This window comes from Serinus canaria, chromosome 21, assembly GCF_022539315.1.
Source record: "Serinus canaria isolate serCan28SL12 chromosome 21, serCan2020, whole genome shotgun sequence".
Lineage (NCBI taxonomy): Eukaryota > Metazoa > Chordata > Aves > Passeriformes > Fringillidae > Serinus > Serinus canaria.
In genome coordinates, this window is record NC_066334.1 from 5,777,019 (window position 1) to 5,802,639 (window position 25,621).

Consider the following 25,621-nt stretch of genomic DNA (forward strand, 5'->3'; position numbering starts at 1 on the left):
CAACTCTAATCTTTCAGGATTTCAGCCAGTGTCAGTGCAAAAGCTGAGCAGGGTTGTTGTTCCCTCCTGCTGTCCAGGCTGGAGCTCACAGTGCTGCTGCAGTGCAGGTCTGGTCTCCCCCCTGTCCCCCTGGAAGCTGCCAGATGCTCCAGGAGGAAATGAGCTTGGCTGCCAGGGCTGTGAGGCAATGTCCCCCCTGTGGTGACAGCAGCGCTGTGACACTCCGAGCTCTCCCTTCCTGCTAGGCTGCTCCCGTTCTGTGGGAAGCTATTCCTGTCCAGGAGGGAGGTTATTGAGGCAGGTGGCTGCTTCATGGATCACTGATTGAATAATTTCTGGACAAGAACTCCTGTGCTTGCTAATTAAGGTGAGAGTGGTTGGGCTTCCTGTCCATATCTCTCCTCCCCAGGTACATTTTTCTCCAAATGATGAAGGTATTGAATGAATTTCACATGGTGTTTTTTGTAACATCTGATGCTAAATGCTTTATCCCAGCAAGTTCTGCTTCTCCATTTCACAAAACATCTACAAATACAAACATAGCTCAGGGATAGGAAACAATTCCAGTTTCTAAAATTTAAACACCAGAGCTCCCATCAGTCACTGTTCATTTTATTTACCTCATCATTGCCATCTTAAAGAATTTAGCAGGACATTTCTTTTCAAAAAATAATAAATGACACACGGAATTCAGTGTCTTTGGCTTTGACTGCTGCTGCCAAGCTGCTGCTTCTTTGATGTGGGTTCTTAGTCCCATGGATTTGTTTGGATTCTCACAGATGTGCTCAGCACCTCTGGATTCTATCCTGACTGCAACGTTTTCACCAGGTTTGTATTCAAGGAACTGAAAGTATTTACAGTTCTTGCAGCATCTCAAATCCCATCAGATTACAACAACAGCAACATGGTGACACATTCCAGTTCCTGAACTTGAGCTGCTGCGAGGCACCGTTCCCTCTCTGAGGGGATGGAGGCAGAGCTTGGATTTAGAACCTTAATCTTCCTTTAAAAATGGAGAAGCTTCAGAAAGGAGATTTGATGAGATTAAGGCATTTCTGACACACGAAATAAGTATCTGGCTGTTTGAGGGTACAGATCATTTTAAAGACCTGATGCAGGGGGAGTGCTGGAGCTGAGGGAAGCTCTGAGCCAGTGACACATTTCCGTGAGGGCTCGCATTGAGCTGGCATTCAGAGCTCTATTAATAGAGCAGCTGTGTTACAAGTGACACCAGAGGGAAAAGAACCCCCCACTCAGCAGTGCTGAGGGAGCAGAGAGCTGCCTGAAGGCCTGGGAAGTTCTCCTGAGTGTTCTGTGCACACAGACATTCTTGGGCAGGTGTTCCCAAACCCAGCTCCTGGGAGCTTGAAGCCAACATCTCCTGTTTAGTTGAAGGCGAGTTCTCTACTCTGCTGCCTTTCAGAATTCCCAAACACCATGTCCTGTAGTTCCCTGCATTTGGAACTGGTCCTGGCAATCTAAATTTGAGTGGTCTTTTGTGCTTCTCTCTAATTGTGCCATTTTCATAGATCCTTTCTGAAGGATTCCAGGACCTTACCAAGGTACAGCAGCTAATTTAGAGTCCATCCCTGTGTCCATACAGTTACAAGTATTTTCTTCCCCATCTGGATTATTATGAAACAGATTGATTTCTTCTGCTATTGAGATGTCCTGTGACAAAGTGAAAGCTGATGCTCTACTCCTCCCTTGCACTTAACCTCAGTTCAATGTGTAAAGAACTTCCCAACATCTTTGAACATCACCCTTATTGCAAAATAACAGCAAGATTTTGGATCACCATGGTGACTGAGTGGGTGTTATTTTTATTCTTTAACAATACATTAAAGAGTTGCAGGCAATTCCATGAGTAGTAGTAGAACATGAGCACTGTGGAGACCCAAGAAGAGGAAGCAACTCACTCTGGTGCTCTGAGATATAAATAGAGCAGCAGAGCTAAAAATGCTCCAGGTTTGTATTGTCTTGGCTTGAAGCTCTGGAATGGAGCTTGTGACAGCAAGATGTTTCACCTACAGAAAACCTGCATATTCCTTCTAAATTCTAAGGCTGGTTGGTGATCAGGCACTGCTGGGCTCCAGGTTTGTTCATTTTATATCTCTGCTTTGGGATACAAAGTGCTTCTGCCCCAGGCTGGTCATTAACCTCAGTGGCCAGAGGGAACCACTGCCTTGGCTGGGTTGGTGGTGTGCTGGGGCTGCAGCAAAGATGCACAGGGTTTATATTCTGATTACAGAGTAAGCTTTTAATTGTTCCGAATTTTAAATGACTGGATGGCATTAAAAAAAAAAAGGATAAATTGATGCTGACCTCTGTGACCGCCCTTAAAATCCTGTGTGTGTCCAAAATCCTGTCTTTAAAACCAAAAAAATATCCAATATAACTGCACAAGGGCAATCATTCTGACATCAGTGCCTTGCAGCCCATGCCTCCTGCTCAGAGCATTGCCTGGGGGTGCCAGGCTGAAGGAAATCTGGGACAGGTCCAGAATATTCTTGACCTGACTGCATCTTCTTTCCTTTGGTCATGAGGTGGGACTTCACAGGTCATTGATTTTTCATTGGCATTTTCTTCCACCATTCTTTTTCCATTTTCTCTAATATTTGAATTTATCTTGCAAGCAGAATTTTAACAAGAATTCTCTTCAGTGATGAACTGGAGTTGATACTTAACCAGTGAATCCTCCAATTTGAGGACAGTTAAATGAAGACTAAAAGCTGTGAATAATAAAACTTTCAGACCTTAAGTAACAGGATTCAGTTTTTCTTTCTGTTCATAAATAATCCATCAAAAGTTCATTATTCCCCTTAGTGAGAAAATAGTCAAAATGTTTTAATGGCACTGACTGGATTTGTGCTTTTGGGTTTTCAGGCAGTCCCTTCGTGAAGATGCAGGGAGTTATTTCAATGCAGAGACAGGAATCCTGGAGGTCCCAGTGACAATCCTGATCATGGACAAGGTCAGGGATTTTTGTGATGCTGATTATCAGACTGACAATTTATGTAAATTATTTTAGTGAATTTTCACTTAATGATACCTAATTTTAGATCAGTTCTTTACTAATTGAAGCTCTGTGATAATAGTTAAAGATGCTTAAAGTACTGATACAGATTTGATCATTTTTTCTTGTCTCATATTTGCAATACAGGAAATTTAATCCTTTCTCCTCAGTGCTGAGCTCATGTTACTGTCAAGGAACAGAGTAACTTTTTCTTGCACTTTTCCTTTTGGATGACATTTCATTTAAATCCTGTCCTTACAACCCACAGATGGAGTTTTTATCCTGTTCTCTTGCATTTGTTTCAGGCTATAAAAGTTACTTTTACTGTCCATGCCATTGTTACTACTTCTGATTTGGAAATCAGCCCAGCAGAGATCAGCTTTGGGTACTGCACGATCTACGAAGCTGTGCAGGCAAATGTCACCCTAACAAACAAATCCATCTTGCCACAGGAGTTTGGATTTGTGGGACTGCCAGAGGTATGGACTTATCCCACACACACCCCCTCTGCTGTCAAAATAGATTTCAGTGTCATGGGAACGTGCTCAGTGTGAGTGTAAATAAATCATGACTGGTTCTTGCAGCCCCTGGGGGATCCTGCTCCTGGAGCTCTGTCCTGGAGTGTGTGAATCTCCCTGGGTGACACCCTCTGCATTTGCCAATCCCCTGGGAGGAGATTTTCCTGTTCCTCACCTTTCCCTATCAGAATTCCTGGGTTTTTACACCAAGAGATCTCCTAAGAGAGCACCTGGGACACTTTTACCCCTAAATAAAACAGGCTTGGGGCTGTGGCTGTGGCCTCAGGCTGAGGAATGTGCCCACTTAGCACCAAATGCCCAAAGGCTTCCCTTTAAATGCTCCTTGGGAACCATCCCAAGCCATGCCTGGGCACTTCCTGAGTGATTGGAAGTTGATGTGGAAGCACAAATTTAATCACAGGAGCTGCTGGCTTCATGTGGGCTGGGTCTCCTGAATAATTTTTTGGAGAAAGTTTGTTCTTCCAGCTCCATGGTAGCAGGGTGATCACAGTGTGAAATGGTTGGACATGCTGGCATCAGAGCTGGAGGAACCTGGCAGTTAATTGGGCATTGTCCTGTTCTCAGCTGGCTTAGGGATTAAAATCAAGGAGTAGCTGAAAGAAATTGTTGACTTCAGCTTCAGGAAAGCTTTACTAGCCAGGATGCACTTCCTGAGGAGCTTGAAGTGTCCTGGGGAGACTTTCTAGAATCATCCTCAGCTCAAGCAGAAACCACTGCACAGCCGTGGGTGTGGAACTGCTCCTGGCCCTGCCTCAGAGAGGAATCAGCTCTCAAAGGCACGGGGCAACTGCTGGGATTTTTACCATATTTCATTCCGTTTTCTAGGAAGAGCAAATAAACATTAGAGCAAGGTGATTTCACAGATGGGAAGAAGCTGGGGAAGGGATTCTTCTGAAATCTGAGTTAATGGATTTAATGCACTTTGAGTTACTTTGAGATGAGAAATCTGCTCCTCAGACTCTGGCCACTGACTCAGACAAAAACTTCTCCCTGGAAGGTTTCTATTTTCCTGGCAGTTCCACATTTAATAACACTTTTTTTTTTTAAATCTTGCCAGTATTGTCTTATTTTCATTTATCAGTAAACTGATAATTTAACTAATAATTTCTTATCCTGCCATTTTGAAGTTTGTTGAAGTTCAACCCAATGATGGATTTGGAATTATTCTTCCCCTGGAAAGTCTGCCACTGGACATAATCTTTAAAGCCACCAAGGCAAAAGAGTACAGCTTTGAGCTCACCTGCAAGACAGAGATCAACAGGTGTGTTAATGGATGGACAGCAGGGAAGCTAAAATCTGAATTTCACTGGGCTCCCGCTGTTAGCCCAGCTCAGAGACTGAATCCCTGCCTGCCCTGGGGAGGTGAGGCTGGGATAAGCACCTGAGGCAGGTGGGAATTCTCCACTTGCAGGAGTTGCTCAGTGCCTGTTGGTTTCATCCTTGCTTTTCACATCTGTCTTCACTGAGATGACTTTTCCCAGCCCTCCTCAAGTTTATCCTTGTCCCAACCAAAGCTCCAGCCCCTCAACCTGCAGTGCTCTGCTGCTTTTTCAGCACAATTACTGAAGGAATTCTTTTTTATAAAAATGCTCTATGCTTTAAGCCATGGCTACTGCAATAATGATGGCATAAACTTTGATTTGACTGGATGTATTTCCAGAAGTTCACAGAGGAAGAATTCAAGCAGGGACTCTGGCCAATTGTGCATTAAAAATAGATAGTATTATTGTTCATCTTTAGGCAAAATTCCCATTGCAAGCTTGAAATTCTGCTTAAATAGGGACTACAGGATTAGCTCCCTATTTTCCGGGCTGATTAAGACACTATTTTATGCTGAGACAATTTATCATGTGTTTATTTTTAGACAATTCAAGCTGTCATGCAAAGCAGTTGGAGTCCACCCACCTCTTGAATTGTCTCATTCCTTGGTTCGGTTTGCTGCTACAGCCCTGAACTCGGTGTCTTCAGCCACTCTGGATGTGCTCAATTCCCACGTGGATGGGAACCCCCTCACCCACCCTGTCCCACGGATTGGCAGTGGGAGCCCTGTCCCAGCTGGCCCCACTTCCTTTGAGTTCCACGTGCCCCCAGACTGTCCTGTGACCATCACACCCTCTGTGGGAACTGTGCTGCCTGGGCAGGTAAATTCACTTCCAATGTTGGGTGTTGTGCCAAGTCTTTGATCATCTGCATCCTTACAAAGGCTGTCACTTGTGAACACAGCTCAAAACATCAGTTGTTGTTAGAATAGCTGGAATATTTTGTATTGTTTTAAAGAATGTTTTCAATCAGACAGGAGGGTTAAGCACCAAATCTGGCTAATGCCTTATGGGAGTGTTCTGTCCCCAGTGTTGTCACTGTGATTTATGTGGAGAATGTTTAAATATCAAAAGTATTTCCCATGTAAACCCAGCCCACTGTGACATCCTGGCCATCCAACAGAGCTGCAAGTGCCTTTCCCTGGGGATGCTGTGATTCCCTCTGAGCAGAAGAGCACTTGTGTGAACTGTGTGTGCTCCTGGTGAGCTCTGGAGGTGTCCCACGTGCCTGGGGCTGAGCTGTGCCCTCTCTGCTGTGTGTGCTCTCACATTCCCAGAAAAGCTCCATCCGAGTGTCCTTCAGGCCGGCGCTGTGGGAGCAGCAAATCAGGGAGGAGGCAGCACGGAGGCTCAGCACAGCAGCTGTGCCAGAGGCAGCAGCACAAGTAAGGAATGCTAAGAACAGCACATGCTGCTGGTCTGGCACTTGCAGAGATTTGTTTCTCTGGATGGTATTTTTATCATAAAATTATTTGCATATTAATGAAGCTCAAGCTTGTGGTCCATGGGGGACCTGCTTATGAAGGATGAGAGTGTGACTGTGCACTCAGTGTGTGGCCTGTTCACTGAGCAATCATTTAATTTTGTGCTCACAATTATTCCTAGAGGGTTTTATTGCCAACTGAAATACTCTTTAAAAAAAAAGCTTCTAACTTCCTGAAGATTTACAGCATCCATGGAATTTATATGCAACTCCTAGGTCAGTTAATTTATGTGAGCACCTGTGGTTGTCTTTGATTATGAGACAAACAGGTAAAATTCCCATGAGAAAGAGACTCATATGCTCCAAGAGGAGACCTCTTATTCTAAGAGGGAGTAAAATATGTCCACTTCAACCCAATTTTTAAACTTTACACTTTTGGAAATTCGTCTGTTGTAGATACTGTGTCTGTGGGCTGTCACCATCATCCTGCTGTCCCCTGTCCCCTGCTCTGTGTCACCTCCTTACTCTGTGTCTTTGCTCACTCCTGTCTTGGTCAGATTTCCAGTAGTCCCCCTCAGTCTCCAGTGGGCAAAAAGAAGAGAGATTCAAAGAAAGAGCAAAATAGATTGAGCATTTCCCTCTCCAGAGGAAGGACTGGAAGCAGGAAAAGCTTGGCTTCTGTACATAGCCCTGAGGAGCCAAAACCCGAAGAGTTAAAGCCTGAGTAAGTCAACAGAAGCATCTTGTACTACACAGACAGCATTCTCTTTAGAAGTAGTTTAATAAATCTACTAAAGCTGTAGGTAGACAAGAAAGCAAACTGGAGAGGGAACAGCTTCAGCTGTGTTGCAGAGGCTGTTTCCAAAATTAGTGCTGCTTGTGAGCCACACAGCTGTACCCTCTCATGTGAGGCAAAGAATCCCTTTATGCATCAGAAGGATTGAAGACTTCAAAGAATCTGTCAGGGAGCAGGAGCTGGGGCTGTGTGGGGGATGGGGCTGAGCCAACACGGGGCTTCTGGAAAGGGCAACAGCAAAGCTCAACTTGGGGACCAACAGAAACTCCTCAAAGAAACCTCTGGTGAACAGATCTACCAGAACCAGCTGATGGCCCAAATCCATGGCAGAGAGTAATTTCTGTTTTTAATTTGAGGGCTTACACAGTCCAGCACATTAGTCATGGTCAGCATCAGTGCTGGCAGGGAAATGTGTATTTGAGGCAGTCCCTGTGCAGTGGGAGCACCTCAGGGAGAGTCAACATCAACAGCATTGCTGCCTGGAGCTTGGGACACTCACATGCAAAATCTGGTACCTGAGGGCCCTTGAACAGCAGGTAATTCAGCTTCTCAGAGCCACACTTCTGCCCTGGCTCAGGAATTTGGAAGTATTTAGAAGTAAATACATATTGAAGCAACAGGCATTTGGCTGTGCTGGATGTTTTGACATCTTTTACTAAAATCCCATGTTCATTGCCATCCATTAATTATCATTTTTAAACACTTTCAGCAGAGATTGTAAAAAAAAAATCCCTATTTTAGAAGTATTGCCTACATGCTGCATTAGAGGAATGTGATCCTGTGTGTTTACATGTCATTGAGATGATGTAGAAGTACTGGAAGACACTGAAATACTTGAAGTATTCAACCAAAGGAAATTGTATTGAGGTTTTTGCAATCTTTGGTGTAACATCTGTTATCTGGGTTCTTCATTTTTATTCTCTTTTGGCAACAAAAGCCAACCACTTTGTATTGTGGGTCCATTACTGACAGTCATTTAATTTCACTGTTACATTCCATTTTGAATGTGTGACTAAGAAACAATAATCACAAATAGCTCAGCAGATATTTATTTGATGGTTTTTTGCTCTCTCACTCACTGAGATAATTCCTATTCCTGGATTCTCTAGTTCTGATGCTTATAGGGCAGCCCAGGCTTCCCTGACGAGGAGTTTCAGAGGGAGTTTTAACAAATACATCATCCCATGCTCTGTTGCAAGTGGCCATGCCAGTGGAGAGGAGGGCTCTGGGAACTTAACCTGCAGGTGGGTGCAGCTGGATAACCCAGAGATGTGAGGGGGAAATGGTGGGCTCGCTGATTTATTCATTTGGGGGAGAAATTTGTTTGCTGCTCTTAATTACTTCATAGCTCAGTGGTAGAAACTCATGCTCCCAGCCCACCAGTTGGATAAGAATCAAACACATGAATATCAAAGCAGCTGAAGGAATAATTGTGTGAAAACTTTGAGGCAGCTGTAGCTCATCTCTGCTCAGACACAGTCAGTCACGGAGCCCTGTGCTGTGCTGTCACACCCTGTGACAGGAGCAGATCCCTGGCAGTTGCTGTTGTGTCTGTGACCCCAGAGCTCTGCCCTTTTATTCCCCAGCTGCCTCTGCTCTCTCTGCAGCCCTCACAACACCTTGTACCTGGAGCTGCACTGCCCTGCTGTGGCCCCACCTGTTCTGATCATGTCTGACTCTGGGATCAACACGGCCGATTTTGGGGACGTTTCTGTAGGTATGGAGTTTGGATTCTGGTCTGGAGTTGGTTCTCTCTGACAGTGAGTTCTTCCCAGTAGTTTTGCATTTTCAAAAGTCAGGATAGAAATTAGCCCTTAGTGAGTATTTAGGTGGAAAATAAGGAGCCTCTGGCCAGCTGAGGCCCATGGAAGAGCAGATCTGATCCACAAACAAGGACCTGGATGCTCCAGAAGCGACTGAAAGCATTTTGGTGAGCCTTGAGTGGTACCTTAGCCACAGGCCTGGGATGAGTCTGGCTCAGGCAGGAGCACAAGTAAGGAGGAGGAATGGGAGGGATGAGCATCCTCCCTTTGGGAAGTGTTTTCATTCCTTGCAGGCCACAGAATGATGAAGAGAATTGCAATAGAAAACATCTCCCCAGGGAAGCTGGAGGTATCCTTGCCTGGAGCACGTGAGCTCAGCCTTCAGCCTCTGCTCAATCACACTCTGCCTCTGCAGGAGGAACTGCTGGACACTAAAGCACAAACTCATCTTCTCTCTTGAGTTATTGATCTCTCAAAAGCTTTTAGATGCTTAGTTCAGACCAAAGACATGTAAACAATATGCAGAATCTATTCTCATATCTTTTTTCTCAATCTTTATGAATGTTTTTCCTTGAGTTGCACTGTTTTAGCTGGGATTCTCAGCTCTGAATCCCAATGGCCCCTTCCTGTTGGTCAGAGCAGTTGGAACGCTTGAGCCAGGTGAAAATAAACCCCTCATCATCTCTTTTTGTCCAAGTGAGGATAAATGGGTGAGTAAAAGACACAAGAGCAGGGGAGAGAGGAGAGACAAAGTTCCCTGTCCCAACCTTTGGATCTTGTCTCAGTTCTGGGATGGTTCCTTGGGAGGGGTCAGCTGGAAGGGTGAGGGTTCTCTGAGCACATGGACTAACCCAGGCACCCTCTGGGCAGTTCTTGGAAACTCTGGACATCCAGGTGGCAAAGACCAACATCAGCCTCCCCCTCTCTGGGCGTGGGGTGGTGCCAAGCACTGAGTGCTCCGTGGGAGAGGTGCTGGACATGGGATACGTCATGGCCAGGGACACGGTGACTGCCACAGTCCAGGTAAGGTCTCTGTGCTGAACTGCAGAGCACAGCAGGAGTTCTTGTGAGCAGGAAGACAACACAAACTGTCTCCTCCCAGATTTGTCCAAGTGTGTCAATAACTAAAGGCCAGTATTTGATGCAGAGGGGGGTTGGTGTGACGCGTTTTGATTGTGCCTCTGGTGGCATCTGGCGACACAGAGCTGCACTAATGCAGCAAAATAAATTCAGCCACTTTGCAAACTATGGCTCTTACAGGCCTGAGAATCAATTTCCTTCATGCAAATGCTGTTGTGTGAATGAATGTCCCCAGATAAAGAACACTTCCAGCCTGACCCTGCTGTTCTCTGTACAACTGGAGTCACTCTCACCAACACGGGACACAGACCGGCAGAAAATTCCCTCCTTCCTTACATCCTCTCTGCAGAGAACAGAGATTGTTGGTAAACTTTCTTTTATTCTTTCCTCTTTTTCCTCTGCTAAAGATTCAGGTGTAAAGCAGCATAGCTGTGTCCTCTTAGATGCACACAACTGTCAGACCTGGGGCATCACAGCCCTGAAATTGAAGACTTCATTTTGCTCCCCAGTAGGAGCTGAAGTAATTCTTTCAATATGGGGAGCTGTAAATTTATGCAGCCTGAGCAAATACCCACAAGTGAGGAGTTATTAGTGTTTAAATCGAAATAAACCCACACAGTAATTGCATATTAAAGATTCCTTTTAAAGATGTCCAGATCTGTAAAAACACGTCAGAATATAGGAAGGGTTGGTGATGCTGCTTCAGTTCCTCTGGAGATTAATGCATCAAACTGATGGATGGATGGATTTATCTGGTGTTTCTAACACCCTGTTTTGCTGCAAAGCCATGTATCAGCTCTTATTTATTTGCTGTTCCAACAAAAATTAAATGGGTTTAAAATTTATGAAGAAGTAAAATGGAGCTGTCCTCCTTTCTTATCTGTATCCTCATTTTTATTTACCAGGAACACAGAACTATAATGGCTTCAGTGTGTTCAGGGTCTCTCCAACAGAAGGAAAAATTGAGGCTGGGATGAGCCAGGATTTTGTGGTTACTTTCAGTCCTGATCATGAAAGTCTCTACTACTCCGACCGCCTCAAGGTTCTGCTCTTTGGCAAGGTGAGACAATCAGGATTATGAAAACAGTCTGAATATTGCCTGAACTGATGTAGGGAGGAAATGGCACGTTTGGGGCCCTCTGACATTTTTCAGATTTAGATATTCAGTTATTAGTTGATAAAAACAGTGATGTGGGGTCCATCCCTGTCACTGTCACCCCACGGCACCGTCAGGAGGGGACGGGAGCTGAGCACAGCTCCAAGGGGCTCCGGCAGGGAGCATTTAATGGCAGAGCAGAGGGGAGAGGGGAGCTCCACCTGCCCAGCAGGGCCCGGCAGGAGCAGGAGCACCAGGGAGCTGCTCTGGCAGCCGCTCGGTGCCAGCTTCCATCTGCGGAGCTGCCCCGGGATGCTCCGGCCGGATGCGCAGGTGGCCGCGCCGCGGGCAGCGCTGGGCCCCTGCCAGGACACCAAAAGTTGGTGCAGAGTGACCACTAATGCCCAGCAGCAGCACTGCAGAGGGGCTGGGCCGAGCGAGAGCTGCTGCTGCCCTTGCAAGCTGTGGGATTGCAGTTAGGAATGCACGGTGGGATAAAGGGAGGGTGAACGGACACTTGGCCCAAGTTCGGCAACAGAAAAGTTTTGCCTCTTTCAGTGGCTCGTGTATAAATCGTTTGTCCAGTGCCCCCCTGAGGCACTTTTCCCTGGTTGTTTAAAACAGAAGTGCCAGAGTGGGCAAGCCCAGGGCAGGTGCAGAACTCCTGCATTAGTGCCCAGGATCGCTGGCATCGTTCAGGGGAGGTGATGCCACCACGATTTCCTGGTGCTGCTGGCTCAGGTACCAGCGTCATTCAGGTGACCTGAGCTGTCACCTGCATCCAGGACTTTCTGTCTCACCCAGCAAACAGCCCACGAGATCCAGCTGAAGGGGGCAGCCCGGGATCACATCATGTTTGTGGAGGGGGGAGTGCCCCTGGATGTGCCCGTGGAGTCCTTGGCTGTCACCTCACCTGTGGCACCACAGGAAGCACTGGTAAAAGGTAAAGTGCCACCACTGTTTATTATGGAACAGGGAGGGATCAGACATGGGAATGTTTCTCTTCCTTTAAGAAGGAAGGAAATTTAAGGCAATTTTTCCAGAATCAGAAAAAATAAGCATTATGTTCAAGCATATATTCAAGCATATAATTTTTCCAGAATCAGAAAAAATAAGCATTATGTTCAAGCATATATTCATAATGCACAAAAATACCACAAAAGTTTCTCTTAAGGAAAATTTTTCTCTTCATTTGAAGGCAGTTTTGTCTTAATGATCTTCTACCTCTGCAGCTTCTTTGAAAAAATGATTATAATGTAACACTACTGTGAGGAATTAAGATGCATTTGCTCTCTGCTACTTCTCTGAGGTGTATTAAATGTTTAAGAAATTATTTCATATATAATCACATATCCTGGATCCTCCTGTTTGTCCTGTTATGAAACTTCTGGGGTTTTGAAGTTGCTCTTCCTTAATTTCATGGGACAGGATGCAAACAGCTCCTGACTCCTGAGCTGTAAATAAATCCAAGCACACACACATAAGTAGGAATAAAGTATACAGAGCAGTGTGCCATGGGCTAGAAAACCAGCCTGGAACTTGATAAACAAGTAATAATTGCACTTTGCAATTGCAAATTATCCAAACCCTCCTTTTCCTTAATTCCTCACTAACTCTGTGAAAGGATCTCTTTGTCTGTGCCAGCTCCTGATAGCACATCACTTTGTTTTGAACCATCCTGCTGCAATTTCTGTTGGTTCCAAAAGGCCAAAGGCTCAGTTTGGCTGTCTCAGAGGTGACCCGGTTGCTGTTTGTTTAGGGCCACAAGAAGTAGTGAAGTCCCTTCTCCTGCTCCTGGAGTTTGTGGAGGGCTCAGCAGAGCCAGCCAGGGCAGAGATCACCGTGGGGGCCATTCAGAGTCCTCAGCTGGCAGCCAAGAAGGTGAGGGAAATCAAACCTGCAGGTTTGTGACAGGCTGTATGGGATCCTGACAGTGTGCAAAGGGCTGTTCGTTCCTTCTGTCCAAAATTCACAAAATCATAAATTTTAAAAAGCAGCTTTCAGCATTTCTGATAAATTTTACATTATTAGAAGTACAGTGTTTGAAATGCTTATTTTTCAGGGGCTAATATAAGGAATTAGCATTATCATACTAAGTCAGCCACAAACTTAATTTAGCAGTTTGCCTCCTCAATTCCAGAATATGGAATTTTGAGCCCAGAACTGAATTACAATTCTGACCCTGTTATTTTAATGGAGTATTTGGTGACAGGGTGACACCATGACTGTCACAGTGGATAGCTGGAGTTTCAAGGGGCAGCTGGGGCAGTGCAGCCCCTGCGGCCCGGGGGTGACGGTGCCGTGTGTCCGTGCCAGGCCGTGGAGTTCAGCCTGGACAGCGGCCCGGAGCTGCGGCGGGCGGGCTTCGAGCTGGACGGCGCCAAGGGAGCCCTGGAGCGCGGGCAGCTCAAGCGCATCGGCGTCTCGTGGGTGCCACCTGCCGACCTGCAGGTGAGCCTGCGACACCGGTGTCACACAGGGCTCCTGATGGAATGTCACACCGGGCTCCTGGCGGGTGTCACACCGGGCTCCTGTTGGGGTGTGACACTGGGCTCCTGGCAGGTGTCACACCGGGCTCCTGGCGGGTGTCACACTGGGCTCCTGGAGGGTGCCACACAGGGCTCCTGATGGGTGTCACACAAGGCTCATGGAGGGTGTCACACCGGGCTCCTGTTGGGGTGTCACACCAGGCTCCTGTTGGGGTGTCACACAGGGATCCTGGTGGGTGTCACACAGTGATCCTGGAGGGTGTCACACCAGGCGTCTGATGGTGTGTGACACAGGACTCCTGGAGAGTGTCACAGGGCTCCTGGCAGGTGTCACACTGGGCTCCTGGCGGGTGTCACACAAGGCTCATGGAGGGTGTCACACAAGGCTCCTGTTGGGGTGTCACACAGGGATCCTGGGGGTGTCACACAGGGCTCCTGGCGGGTGTCACATCAGGCGTCTGATGGTGTGTGACACAGGGCTCCTGGCAGATGTCACACAGGGCTCCTGGTGGGGTGTGACACAAAGCTCCTGGTGGGTGCCCCATTTCCCTTCTACTGCCTTGTATCTGCTACTGCTACTTCTGCCTAGTAGAGGTTGGATCTGATGTCCCAACAGCTCCATGAGGCTGTGATTGCCCCTCCTGATTCACCTCCTGGGGCGTTCATGGAGGCTGGAGGCATTGACTCCCCGTGTGTAGGATGGCAGAATGAGTGGCTGGTTCCAAAATTAAAAGATTTCTGCCATCACAGCAGAAAGAGGCAGCAGAGATCCTGGCAGGGTGTATCCAGCCTGCACGGTGCCCCTTGGTAACCCCTGCTCTTGCTCAACACTGAGCACTCACTGGGGGCTGACAGGATTTCCTTCCAGCCCTCTCTGGGAGCTCTGAGGTTGCTGCTGTGCCCAGCTGCCATGGCAGTGACGTGGGGACAGTCTCTGTGGCATTCTGGGGACACAATGCTGAGTCACTGTCATACCTCACTGGCTGCAGCATGAGCATCACTTGGGGACAGAGAGGAGCCAGCACAGTGGCTGTCACCTGTCACCTGTAGCTATAACTGGTACCTGAACACTGAGATGTGAAACAGAGTTTAGAAGGTGATCATCTCGTATCTCCTGTGTCCTAAAGACCAGGTTGGTTTCTGTGTGGTTGTCTCTGCAGACCAGTGACCCCCCGCTGGTGTCAGCCCTCCTGACTGTGAAAGGTGACATCACAGAATCCTACAGGGTCCTGCTCATGGCAAGAGTGGTGTCTGCAGCTGCTCCCACTGGCTGAGGGATCCAGCCAAATGGAAAGAAGATGGAGGTTCCATTCCTGGGAGATCCCTGGTGGAACATGGGAGGATTTTGAGATCATTGCAAATAAGTGAGGGCAGCAGGGATGTGGGAAGGAAGGGCCATGTAGCATTTCTGCTGTTTCACCCAAAGTTCTCTGTAAACTCTGGTGTCAGTGGCTTCACTTTCCAGCTGACTCTGTGACAATAATTTTGTGTTAGAGGGAAGAATTACTGAGGGCCCCAAGCAGCTACACCTGCTGTTAATCCCAAGTCTCCCAAAGGTGGGCATTCCACCAGGAGGAATATCTGGTTACATCCACATCAGTGAGTTTCTATCTTTGTCCAGTTTCAGATGCTTTTTGTAGGATTTGGAAAAACCTTGACTTTTTCTAAGACCAGAATAAAGTTTCTTATTCAAGCCTCCTCCCAATCATTTGGGGAGTCCCTTTTACAGTGTCCAGTCAAATGTGCCTGGTAACAGGGGGTCAAGGGGGAATATTCCTGTGCTGTTCCCTGGATATGGGCAGACACTTGCCAGAGATCCTGGCTCTCCAGGAACTGTGTATTTCTATATTTGCCTTCTGCTGAATTCTGGGTGAGAGCAGAATCCTGCTGTTCTGGGGAAGCCAGAGTGCCCTGCAGGTGGAACTTCTGTCAGGAAGCAGCAGCTGGTTCAGGAAGCAGAGCTGGAGAATGGAGGGAGCAGGAAGGCAGCAGCCATTAGACACAGGATAATCCTGTGCATCTCTTATCACACTCTTTCCTGAGTCACAGGCAGTCTGTGGCAAAGTTCCCTCCCCACCATTCTGAGGGTGTGCTGCCCTTTGGCCCCTGGCTGTTAAATCCCTGACTCAGATGATGCAATCAGAAAATAGAAATATTATTTGTAAATATCCTGTGATAACGAGCTGGGAACTGCAGGGACAAGCAGGGAAGCAATTGTCACAGGGAACATTTTAACCAGGCTCCCCCTTTGACAGAGGAGGTCTGTGGGAGTGAAGAGGGGGTTCCTTGTTTTTCCAGCCAGTGTTTGATCCATTGAGATGTGTTCTCATGTAATAATGGCTCGAGTGCCTGTGGAGTCACTTAACTCTTCAGTCTAAAGACTGAAGATGCTGAAGCAGTCCCAGTGTCCTGGGCTGGGGAGGAGCTGGGGGTGGCAGTGCCAGCCAGGGACAGCTCTGCCTTCCTTGGAGGCCCTGGGTGTTGCTGCTGGCACAGCTGGGCCTGGAGCTGGGCACAATGGGCTTTGTGTGCTGGCTCCCCTGCAGCCCCAAAGGGTGAGTAAATCCCACTACAGGCACTAAAAGCACTGCACACAGCACTGCTCACTGCACAGTCACCTCCTGGCAGGGCAGCTGGCAGCAAGCAAGGAAGGGCACAGCGTGTGGCAGTGGAGGAGCCACTTCAGGCACTACATTTGTGGGCATCCATTGTGTGAGAATCCTTCAGATTTCACTCCTGGAAACCAAAAAGTGATGGCAGACAACGAATCAGTGCCCAGACTCTGGTTATGATAACCATACAGAATGCTGAAAAGAAGTGTAACATTATCCACCAGGAAACAACACCCCTGTCTTAGGAATCTTCCACTTCACAGAGGTCAGGTCCTGAGAAGAAGCATCCAGAGGACGAAAAGAAGTAAAAAATTCAAGAATGATGTAAAGACAGTGACACTGGTACCCTCCCAGGGTTAGGCTGTGTAAGGAGCAGCTGCCACCAACCAGCTGAAGGCACCACTGGTACCCAGTGGTGAGCAGGGGTGTCACCCACTGCACTTGCATTCCTGGGACTGGAGAACTTGGATCAATATTTTCACAGGACTGAAGTGAACATAAGGTTCTGGGTTTCTCTGGTCAAAGTCTCCACGTTTAAAATTCAGTATGTGTGTGTTCTCTTGGGGGAGGCTTGGACCAGGATAACAGGAACAGGTGGTTATTTCTGGAGGACTGAAAATAAAGTAAACTCTCCCTGTAAACTCCAGCTGACGTTCTGTGAAGCACTTATGGAAATCTGAGCAGGTTTTAGTCCCTTTCATAAGAGAAAAGCCTGGTGTTTTAGCTTGTCCTCGAAAGTGATCATATTTGACTTCTTGGGGGCACAATGGCTGCTCAGGATTGGGTTTCCCTCTCTTGGTTTGCTTTGTTCTTTGGGGACACAGAAGGTGAAGTGCCAGCTCTCACATGGGGCAGCACTCAGGCAATGAGAGACGCAGGCTGATGTGGAAGGGAAAACAAATTGATGTGGAAAAGCAGATCCATTGGGAACGTATGCAGACTGTGCTGCTTCACCTGGGACACCACTAGAGCTTCAAAAGCAAAAGCAGAGTTACTGTGTCTGTAAAATGCAACCCTGGATGTTTCACTGCCACAGTTAGAATCATCACGATGCAAACATGCAACAGTCAGAGATGCACACCTTCAGTTTATTGAAAACTGAAGGAATTCTGTCAGGATGCTCCTACGCACACAATTCTCATGTACAATGTGTGTTGTGTGCAACAGCTTCTTGATATTTTTCCAATGAACAGAAAATTGACTGGGCCAGTTGAAGATGAAAACAATTCCCTGGTAACTCAGACTCATGGAGCTGATCCAGCAGTAGTGAGTGGGTCTGCAGGCAATTCCCTGAGCACACAGAGAGCTGAGAGCACTGGTGTGTTCTCCTGGCATGGATCAGTGCCAAGTCCCAGTGCCCAGCAGAAGTTCAGCACAGCTCCAGCAAGTTCATCTCTTGAGAAGGCACCAACCCTGATCAGTTCTGTGCTTCCACAGTGGGCTATGCACAGTCACACACACTGGGCATTAAAACTGCCAGGGGACTCTAGACATGGAGCCTGGTGTTTCTGTTTCCATATCACAGGACTCCAGTAGGAATGGAGCTGCTGTTGTGAGGACAATATGGAAAATGTAACCTCAGAAGTATTTCTTCATTTCCTGGAAGCTGAAGTTTTCTGCTCCTCTAACTGCACTTGTGACCATTCTGCTATCAAACTGAGTTTTGCAACTGTGACCACTCTTGGGTCCCTGGAAACAAACTCGTGCTTTCAGATTTGGGTCTAAAAGCAAACATGAACTTCCTGGCACTGATGCAGTTCTGGTTTAATGAACAATTCACACCCCCATGTATGATCTTAATAATCCTTAAGGGCAATCCCAGCTCATTTGTAAAGCAGAGAGTGAGAGAGCAAGCACTGGTGTCATACACATTTATTAATTCATGTTCTGCTTCTCCAGAAGTGACTTCAGCTATTTCTTCACATATGTGAGCACAGGTTTCCCTAAATGAGCAATGGCCCCATGACCCTGAGCAGTGCTGGAGGAAAACACTGCAGTCACTTTGTCACATGCCATTGCTGAGCCTGGAGGCACTGGCCTTCAGTTCTAGGAATCAGTGTAGGGAATATCACCTGGTGCTTCCCAGGGATTGTGTCCATTGGGCTCCCCATGGAGTGGCTGCCCTGGGATTGTGCTGGGCTGGCCCTGACAGGACACCGGGTGCCACCAAAGCCAATCCATCACTGTCCTCCTCAGCTGCACAGGGAGGAGAACACAACAAAGGCTCGTGGGTGGAGATAAGGAATTTCTACATTTGAAATGTTCAACACAATTTAATAGCCTGGAGCACAGCCATCCTGAAGAGCCATCAATACCTTTTCAGTCCTGTTTCATGTGATTTAACAAGGCTGGTTTTAGAAGGGGAAATTATCTGCTCTTCTAAACATTTCTTTCTGACTCATATATTTCATACCAGGTTTCTCATTCTTTTATTTCTCCTTCAAGTACCTCTGACACAGCAGAGGCTCAGGGGTGTGTCCAGCTGCTGCACACCTGATGGGTTCTGGTCTGGTGAGAGCATCTGGTGCAGTCCCGAAGTGCTCCGGGAAAATCTCTGCAAGCGGAGCTCTGTCCCCTGTACCCCCTCCCGGTCTGGGCAGGGACAGGAACAGGGACAGGGACAGAGACATGGACAGGGGCAGAGACAGGGGATGGGGCAGAGACAGGGGATGGGGCAGAGACAGGGGACGGGGCAGAGACAGGGGATGGGGCAGAGACAGGGGACGGGGCAGAGACAGGGGATGGGGCAGAGACAGGGGATGGGGCAGAGACAGGGGATGGGGCAGAGACAGGGGACGGGGCAGAGACAGGGGATGGGACAGAGACGGGACGGGGCAGAGACAGGGGATGGGGCAGAGACAGGGGATGGGGCAGAGACAGGGGATGGGGCAGAGACAGGGGATGGGGCAGAGACAGGGGCAGAAACAGGGGATGGGGCAGAGACAGGAGCAGGGACAGGGATAGGGACGGGGCAGGGACAGAGGCAGGGGCACTCCGGGGTAGCCGGGCCGCTCTGCCCCGCCCGGCCCCGTCCCCTCCCGCGGGCGGGCGGGGGAAGCGGGGCGGTGCTGCCCGGTCCTGCCGTGCTCTGCCCCCCCGGGGATGATGCCGGTTATTTATTGCACTGCCCAGCACGGGCTGGCCCCAGGGCTCGGTGTCCCCTTTCAGCGCCGGCCGCGTGTCCTTGAGGCGGCGGCGGTGGCTCCCGGGGGCTCCGGCAGCCGCGGCGCTCACGGACGCTCGCCCGCAGCCGGGAGCCTCCCGGGCACATGCAGCAGGGAGACGAGGCCCTTCTCCTCTGGCCACCTGCTGATCCAGTCCCGGGCTCCCCCCTTCCCTAGGCATCGCTCTGTTCTGGGAACAACTGGGAGAACTCTGCCCGGTGAGTAACCACTGCGGGTTCCCAAACCTTTCCCACCGTGACCAAGTGACATTCCCACACCAGCAACTTTTAAATTTCACTTGCCTTCCCTTGCTCTGTGGACTGAGGTGAACGGTTCTCTCCCAAGTGTCACTTCTGAGCAGTTTGCAGAGGTGTCCTGTGGTCAGAGCCATTGTTCTGGCACAGGAGGTTCAGCACACACAACCCTGCTGAAATGGCACAGGAGCTGTTCTCCTTTGTACTGCACTAGAGCTGGGAAAAAGCCATTTCTGGCTGCATTGGAGCTATGGAAAAAATAACTTTAAAATATCTGGGGGACACAGACAATTGTCCAGACCAGCATTTTCAGACAGGCATCTGGTATGAGGCACCTCATCTCAGCTACCTTTAAATAACACTGATTTGGCTCTTTGGGAATCCTGCACAAGTCATTCTCTCTCCCAAGCAAGAGCAAAGCACCACTCAATAAAAACATTTATTGATTCAGAAGCAACTTTACAGTGGGATTGTTTGCATGTTCTCATCTGGAGTAATGGTACAACCATGAAGAACAATCTAAAGTGGTTTTGCTCCATACTCTTATTGATTCTTTCCCTTTTCCAGCCCAGGGAAGTGCATTCCCTGTCACACATGCACAATTTAAATCAGTGAATCATCTGCCTTCCTTCACAGATGCCCTCAGAACATGTCTGATTGGACAAATCTGTGGTATGTCTGGTAAGTTGGCTTTTAATCTTCCTAACCCAGAACCATTGGGAGGTTTTTATGAGCAGTACTTGGAGCAAGGCAGTGGAAAGGCTTCTCTCAGGCAGGATCAGGGAAGGGGTTCTCTGCTTTCAGAGGAATGGACTGGATGAGGCCAGGGGAGATTGGGTGTCAGGTGGGGACCAACATTCACTGAGGGCTGTGTCATCTTTCCCTTCTGAGTGCTCTGGAGTTGAACTCCAGGGCTTGTTTGTTCTTCCTAAATAGCCAGAGCCTTGCTGGCCATTGGCTCTTCTCACAGGGCAGTTCCAGCAGGGATTTGCTGGGCCCTGGCCCTGCCCCATCCCTGGCTCACTCCCTTCTATGGGACAGGGACAGGGACTGTCCCCTGTGCTGAGCACAGAGCTGAGCACAACCTGCTGGGAGGGGCAAACTGGGACCAGAGAGAGAGGATTCCCAACAGGATTCATCTCCTACCTCACACCTGGTACAGGTGCCCTGACATTGTTTTCATAGCTGGCATTCTGTCCATACCTTGGCTTTGGTGGCAGCACACAGAGGGAGTTGGTTACATCCCCTCCTTCAGTGTGGAGCAGTTTTGGTTGATACACAGAGCTGTTTAAAATGACACAGTGACCAAAAATAGACTGAGAAGGCTCTAAAAGCCTCCACGGGAAGAGGGAGTTGGATTGAGAATCTGAGAGGTGGGAAGATGGAGTTTCAGTGGAGAGGGGAACCTGAAACACAGGTATATCAGTCTAGGTACGTTGTAAATTGTTAAATTATAAACTTCCTTAAGCAATAGCTAGAGATAGAATTGTGTTTTCAAGGCATAAATATAATTTAATAGAATATCATTTCCATGCTCATTTATAAAGAGAGGCCCCAGACTTGTGGAAGTTCGTGCTTGTATTTCCCTCCAAGTACAAACCCTCTCTTGCTGTGGAAAGCAGAGCCATTCTCCCTGCACAGAAGTAGAAAAGAACCCAAAATACTGAAATATTTCAGCACCTGAGAGCCAGAACAGGTTGTACTGCTAGGCAGTAATTCTTCAACTCATGACTGTTTGTGATCCAACTTTCTAATCCAGGATCCAGCCCCCATTCAGAACTCAAGCAGGAGGCTTGGCCTGTCCTCTGAGCAGAGTGCAATGCTATTCTGCTTTAGAAGCAGTAAATCATTAGCAGTGGAATGGAGGTGTTCCCCCTCTTTCAGGCTGATCCTGCTGATGGTGTTCCTGCTCCTGCTCTGCGGAGTCTCAGCGAGCTGTGTCAAGTTCTGCTGCAGGAAGAAAAGGCTTCCAGTGGAGACCTTCCCCCGGCACCCCTGTGACCTGACAGTGATTGGCATGGACAGTGACAGCACTGCCCACAGCACAGTGACCTGTGAGTATCCTGGCACTCACCTGCTCCTGAGCCTGGGCCTGGAGCTCTGTGTGCAGCCCCTGCAAGAACAGCAATTCCCAGTGAGCTCCCAGAACAGCTCCCAGCCCCACAGGGTGGGCACAAGAGGTGAAGGGAGGGATCAGGGTGACAGTGAGTGACACTGAAGATCAGGAGTGACTCTATATGGACAGCTTTAGTGTACAGTGCATTTGTTCTGGAAACACTAAAGTCTGTAATTTCCTGGGAAAAAAAGCAGGATTAGCCCTTCATATATGTGTCCCATGCGGTGTTTAATTTTTATTTTTAATTCTTTTTCTTCCCAGCATACAGCTCATGGCAGTACCCCCCAAGTGTCCAGATTCCCTTGGTATTTGTGGATATGGATAAGAACACTGTGTCCCCTCCAGCTTATAGCCTCTATGCCATGGACCTGCCACCTTCCTATGATGAAGCTGTTCAAATGGGAAAGCAAGTGGCACGGACAAACCAGAAACTTGATGACATCCCTGAACAGGTGACACCACGTGGGCTGAATCCCAGCCAGTCCCCACCTGACACAATCAACAGAGATCCACCAACACAGACAAATTCAGAAGATTCAGAAGATGCCACGAAAGAACAGCCACAGGTCTGACTCAGTTCAGATGGGGAGAAAAGTAAGGGAAGGACTGTAAGGGTTAAAGAAGACATGAAAAGTTTGGGTTTCTAAGTAGGTTATGATGGAAAGATATTTCTTCTCATGCCCTTGTAATGATCTGTCAGAAGAAATGTTTTCTGTGACTGCTGTAATCCCCTGGTAAAACTTCTTCAAGGATATGAAATGAGGTAAAAGGGCAGCAGTTTAAAAATGCCTGTAAAAGTGGGACGTGAATGAGTGTTCATCTTCTGATAAAAAAAAATTGTTCCTTGTGTCCAGCAATAAAAAAGGTTAGGAGAATTCTGCCACCTTGGGAATACACTCAGAACAGCACAAACAGGAAGCTGTTGTACTAGAACAGAAGTTTCCCAAGCTGGAGTTGAAGGGGGAATCCCAGCAAGTGACACTGAACATTCTCTGTGGTTTCACTTCCTTTGAGAACACCAACTGCCCAGGAAGCTGCTGAGGACAAAGTGCTGCACAGTGGCTCCTGTTCCTCAAGGAGCAGGAAGATGCCAGGACAGGAGAGCGTGGAGGGAAATGCTTTGTGTTGTTTCACACCTGCACAAAGGGAGTGAGGCAGATGAGACACGACACTTCTGTGCTGGTGGTGCTCATGAAACCCCAAGGAATTGTTTCTGAGCTTCTATAAATCTTTCCATTTCTATTTTCAAGATGTGTTGCCTTGTGGGTGGGTTCCCTTTGCTATTTAATTTTTCCAGATAAAGTACACACTAATTCCAAAGAGACACCTGCACACATGGTTCGGTATTATTGATGCATTTCAAATATTCATCAAATATTTCAAAAGTACCTTTATATTTTGTCATCTGTTCAGGAGTCTGGGTCTCAGGCAGCACAGGAAAGAGAAATCACAGGTTCCTGGCAGCTTTTACCAGCTCAGCACAAGCTCAGGAATGAGCAGGGTGACACAAAACATGCTTGTGCTGAGCTATCCAGAATAAGTCAGAGATACAAATACCACAGTACAGGCTGGGCAAAAGTTCAAAGAAAATACTCTTAGGGATGGTTCTTGGTGGAGTACTGATAGAGGGATAACTGCTGAGCATCCTCTTAGAACTGGGAGCTTGGAGCTGATCACAGCAGTAGCAGCCCACAGGCAGGGTTTTTAATGCCAGCTTTTCCCCTTGCTCTTCTATATTCCAAATGGTCCAAATTTTGTCCACTCCTGAGCAGTGATTTTCTTTGAATCCACTTTAGCAGGGTGCTAATCTGGCTGCTTTAAGAACATGAGCAATTGCCAGGGTGGCTCATTGCTCTGGGTAAGAGCAGCAAGCAAAGCCTGAACACCCAGTGCTGTTAGTGAATGTAGCACAAATTCAGGTGTCTGTCATTAACAGGCAGTGCAAGTGGTGGGCACAAAAGCCTGCACAGCTTTTAGAGGACTGTTATTCTCTGACAACCATTACTGCAAGAACTGCCCTGGAAATGAGCACTAATGATTTAAAAATGAAGATCTCTGCCAGCCACAGGCCCGAGATGCTGCTGCAGAGTCATGTGTGAGCTGTCCATGAGTCTGGCTCCCCAGGGAAGGGTCGCTTCTATATTTAACTTGCATGTAACTTACTACGAGGGTTGACTGGTGCAACAAATCTGCTTCTCTTGTGTCTCCTCTCTGTCATCCTTCATTATATTTCTGCTGGTTTATTCTTTCCTTTGCTTTCCCTATCTGTGTCAAGATGGAGGCTGGGCACAAGCCAGGGGAACTGTCTGGATGTCTCTGCCTGGAAGGGCAATAGATGCCCAGTTCTGGATGTCTCCAAGTCACAAAGGCAGCAGATGTATTTTTATTTATTGACACTTTTCCATCGTGCTCAGAACGAAGCCTCTGCCCTTCCGAAGAAGGAATTAGTGCTGGAGGGAAATGGCTGAGAGCTCGCTCCCAAACAGAGACGGGAATTCAAAGCCAGGCGAGCGAGAGAACCGTGACTGACACAAGAGGGCAGTCCCTCCCTGCTCGCCGCGCTGCGCCCGGGGAAGGGAGCGGGCGGCTGGAGCAGGGGAACCGCCACGGCTCCAATTCCCTGCCCTGCCCCTGGTGCCCGGGACCTGGCAGACCCCAGCTCCCTTCTGCTTGGTCACAGGAGATGCAAAACCCCAAGAAAACCCCAAATGCCTGTGAGTTCCTAGGAATAAGGGCATAAGCTGGCGTTTCCTTTCTAGCACCTAAGGAAAAATCTTGTGTTTTGCCCAGGCTCTTGCCCTGTGACAGAGGTCACTAATTCAGAAATTGTTAACAGCAGCTCCTGCCCCATCAGCCCTCAGGAACACAGACCTCCCTCTGCACACCAAAGCAGCTCAGTTTGCTGTGTCACCTTCAAAGTTAGGAAATTATTAAGGTCTTTTTTGTGACTGGCTTTCTCCAGGGTGGGGCCATGCTGGAGTCCCCTTGCAATGGAGGGTTGAAGAGATCCCTCATCTCTGCACAGCTTCTCTTTCATGGAACAGGCAGAACTTCCCATTTTTGAAACCTGCAGATCTCTATTGCTTTGCTTGAAATTGGTCAGTGGATCCAGAAGTAATCAGTTGGGTGTGCAGAGTGGAAGGAGGGGAAGGAGCACATGGATTTGGAATTTGTGATTGCAAAGCCTCACTTCCAGAAAAAGCAGTTTTAAAAAGGACACAGGGGGGAGGTTGGTCCCACAGCAGGGCATAGGCTTGGCCTGATGCAGGATCTCAGAATTCTGGTCTGTCAGGCTGGTGGTTTTCACCATCACTAGATCTATTCAAGCCTGATTATATCCACACAAGCTTTGTGACATCTCTAAGAGAAAAGCCCCTCTCTGTAATTACCCAAAGTGCATTTTTAATTGTGATTTCTATTTGGTCCTCAGTTTGGCACTGTTCAGCATGCAATTTTTCTTCTCTCATTTGTTCAAAATGATCATTTTGTCAGTTATTTTCTGCTGTTCTTTGCTGGCTGTGTGAAAGAGCCTGTGCTGGGGAGATGGACTGCTGAGGCTGGAGCCTCCATCACTCTCTCTGCTCTCACACATGCACTCAGCACGAGCACTTGTGCTCAGAAAGAAAATGCAGCCATGGAAGTAAATTTTCTCAATAATTCATGGGCTTTATAGCCCAGAGCAAATTATACCTTGGCTCTGTCATGAAACTCAGGCTGCAAATCCCCTTCTAGCCAAGCTCGTTAACAACAGAAGTAAAGTGGTACCTCTAGACTGGCTTTGATAATTGATGCATTATAATCTTTGGAGAGTATTTAGTGGTAAACCTGCAGCATCCAGACTGAGCCATCACTGGGGTCTGGATAGAGGAAAAGTCAGAGAAAAAAAACATTTCTTTGTTTGCCTTGCAGTTGCCTTTGTCTGCCTCAAACAGCTCAGGTTTGGTTGCTTTGTTT

The 25,621-nt window shown here is 47.9% G+C and overlaps 2 protein-coding genes across 2 annotated transcripts in view; both read left to right on the forward strand.

Annotated features, from left to right (window-relative positions):
• CFAP74 (cilia and flagella associated protein 74) overlaps positions 1-15,214 on the forward strand; it is a 35,567-nt gene extending 20,353 nt beyond the window's left edge. The window contains exons 23-39 of the mRNA XM_050982495.1: positions 2,887-2,974; positions 3,322-3,495; positions 4,683-4,816; positions 5,420-5,696; positions 6,152-6,259; positions 6,876-7,021; positions 8,203-8,337; positions 8,701-8,810; positions 9,150-9,205; positions 9,447-9,566; positions 9,727-9,879; positions 10,172-10,301; positions 10,842-10,996; positions 11,837-11,975; positions 12,792-12,913; positions 13,349-13,483; positions 14,682-15,214. Coding sequence (XP_050838452.1) covers positions 2,887-2,974; positions 3,322-3,495; positions 4,683-4,816; positions 5,420-5,696; positions 6,152-6,259; positions 6,876-7,021; positions 8,203-8,337; positions 8,701-8,810; positions 9,150-9,205; positions 9,447-9,566; positions 9,727-9,879; positions 10,172-10,301; positions 10,842-10,996; positions 11,837-11,975; positions 12,792-12,913; positions 13,349-13,483; positions 14,682-14,795 — 2,296 coding nt within the window. The 3' untranslated portion in view covers positions 14,796-15,214. The remainder of the gene's footprint in view (positions 1-2,886; positions 2,975-3,321; positions 3,496-4,682; positions 4,817-5,419; positions 5,697-6,151; positions 6,260-6,875; positions 7,022-8,202; positions 8,338-8,700; positions 8,811-9,149; positions 9,206-9,446; positions 9,567-9,726; positions 9,880-10,171; positions 10,302-10,841; positions 10,997-11,836; positions 11,976-12,791; positions 12,914-13,348; positions 13,484-14,681) is intronic.
• A 4,131-nt stretch (positions 15,215-19,345) lies between these two features.
• On the forward strand, positions 19,346-22,989 carry TMEM52 (transmembrane protein 52). Its single transcript, XM_009095558.4, has 4 exons — positions 19,346-19,515; positions 20,188-20,232; positions 21,436-21,605; positions 21,929-22,989. The coding sequence occupies exons 2-4, from the start codon at positions 20,201-20,203 to the stop codon at positions 22,237-22,239; spliced, it is 513 nt and encodes a 170-aa protein (XP_009093806.3). The 5' UTR covers positions 19,346-19,515; positions 20,188-20,200; the 3' UTR covers positions 22,240-22,989.
• The last annotated feature ends 2,632 nt before the right edge of the window (positions 22,990-25,621 follow it).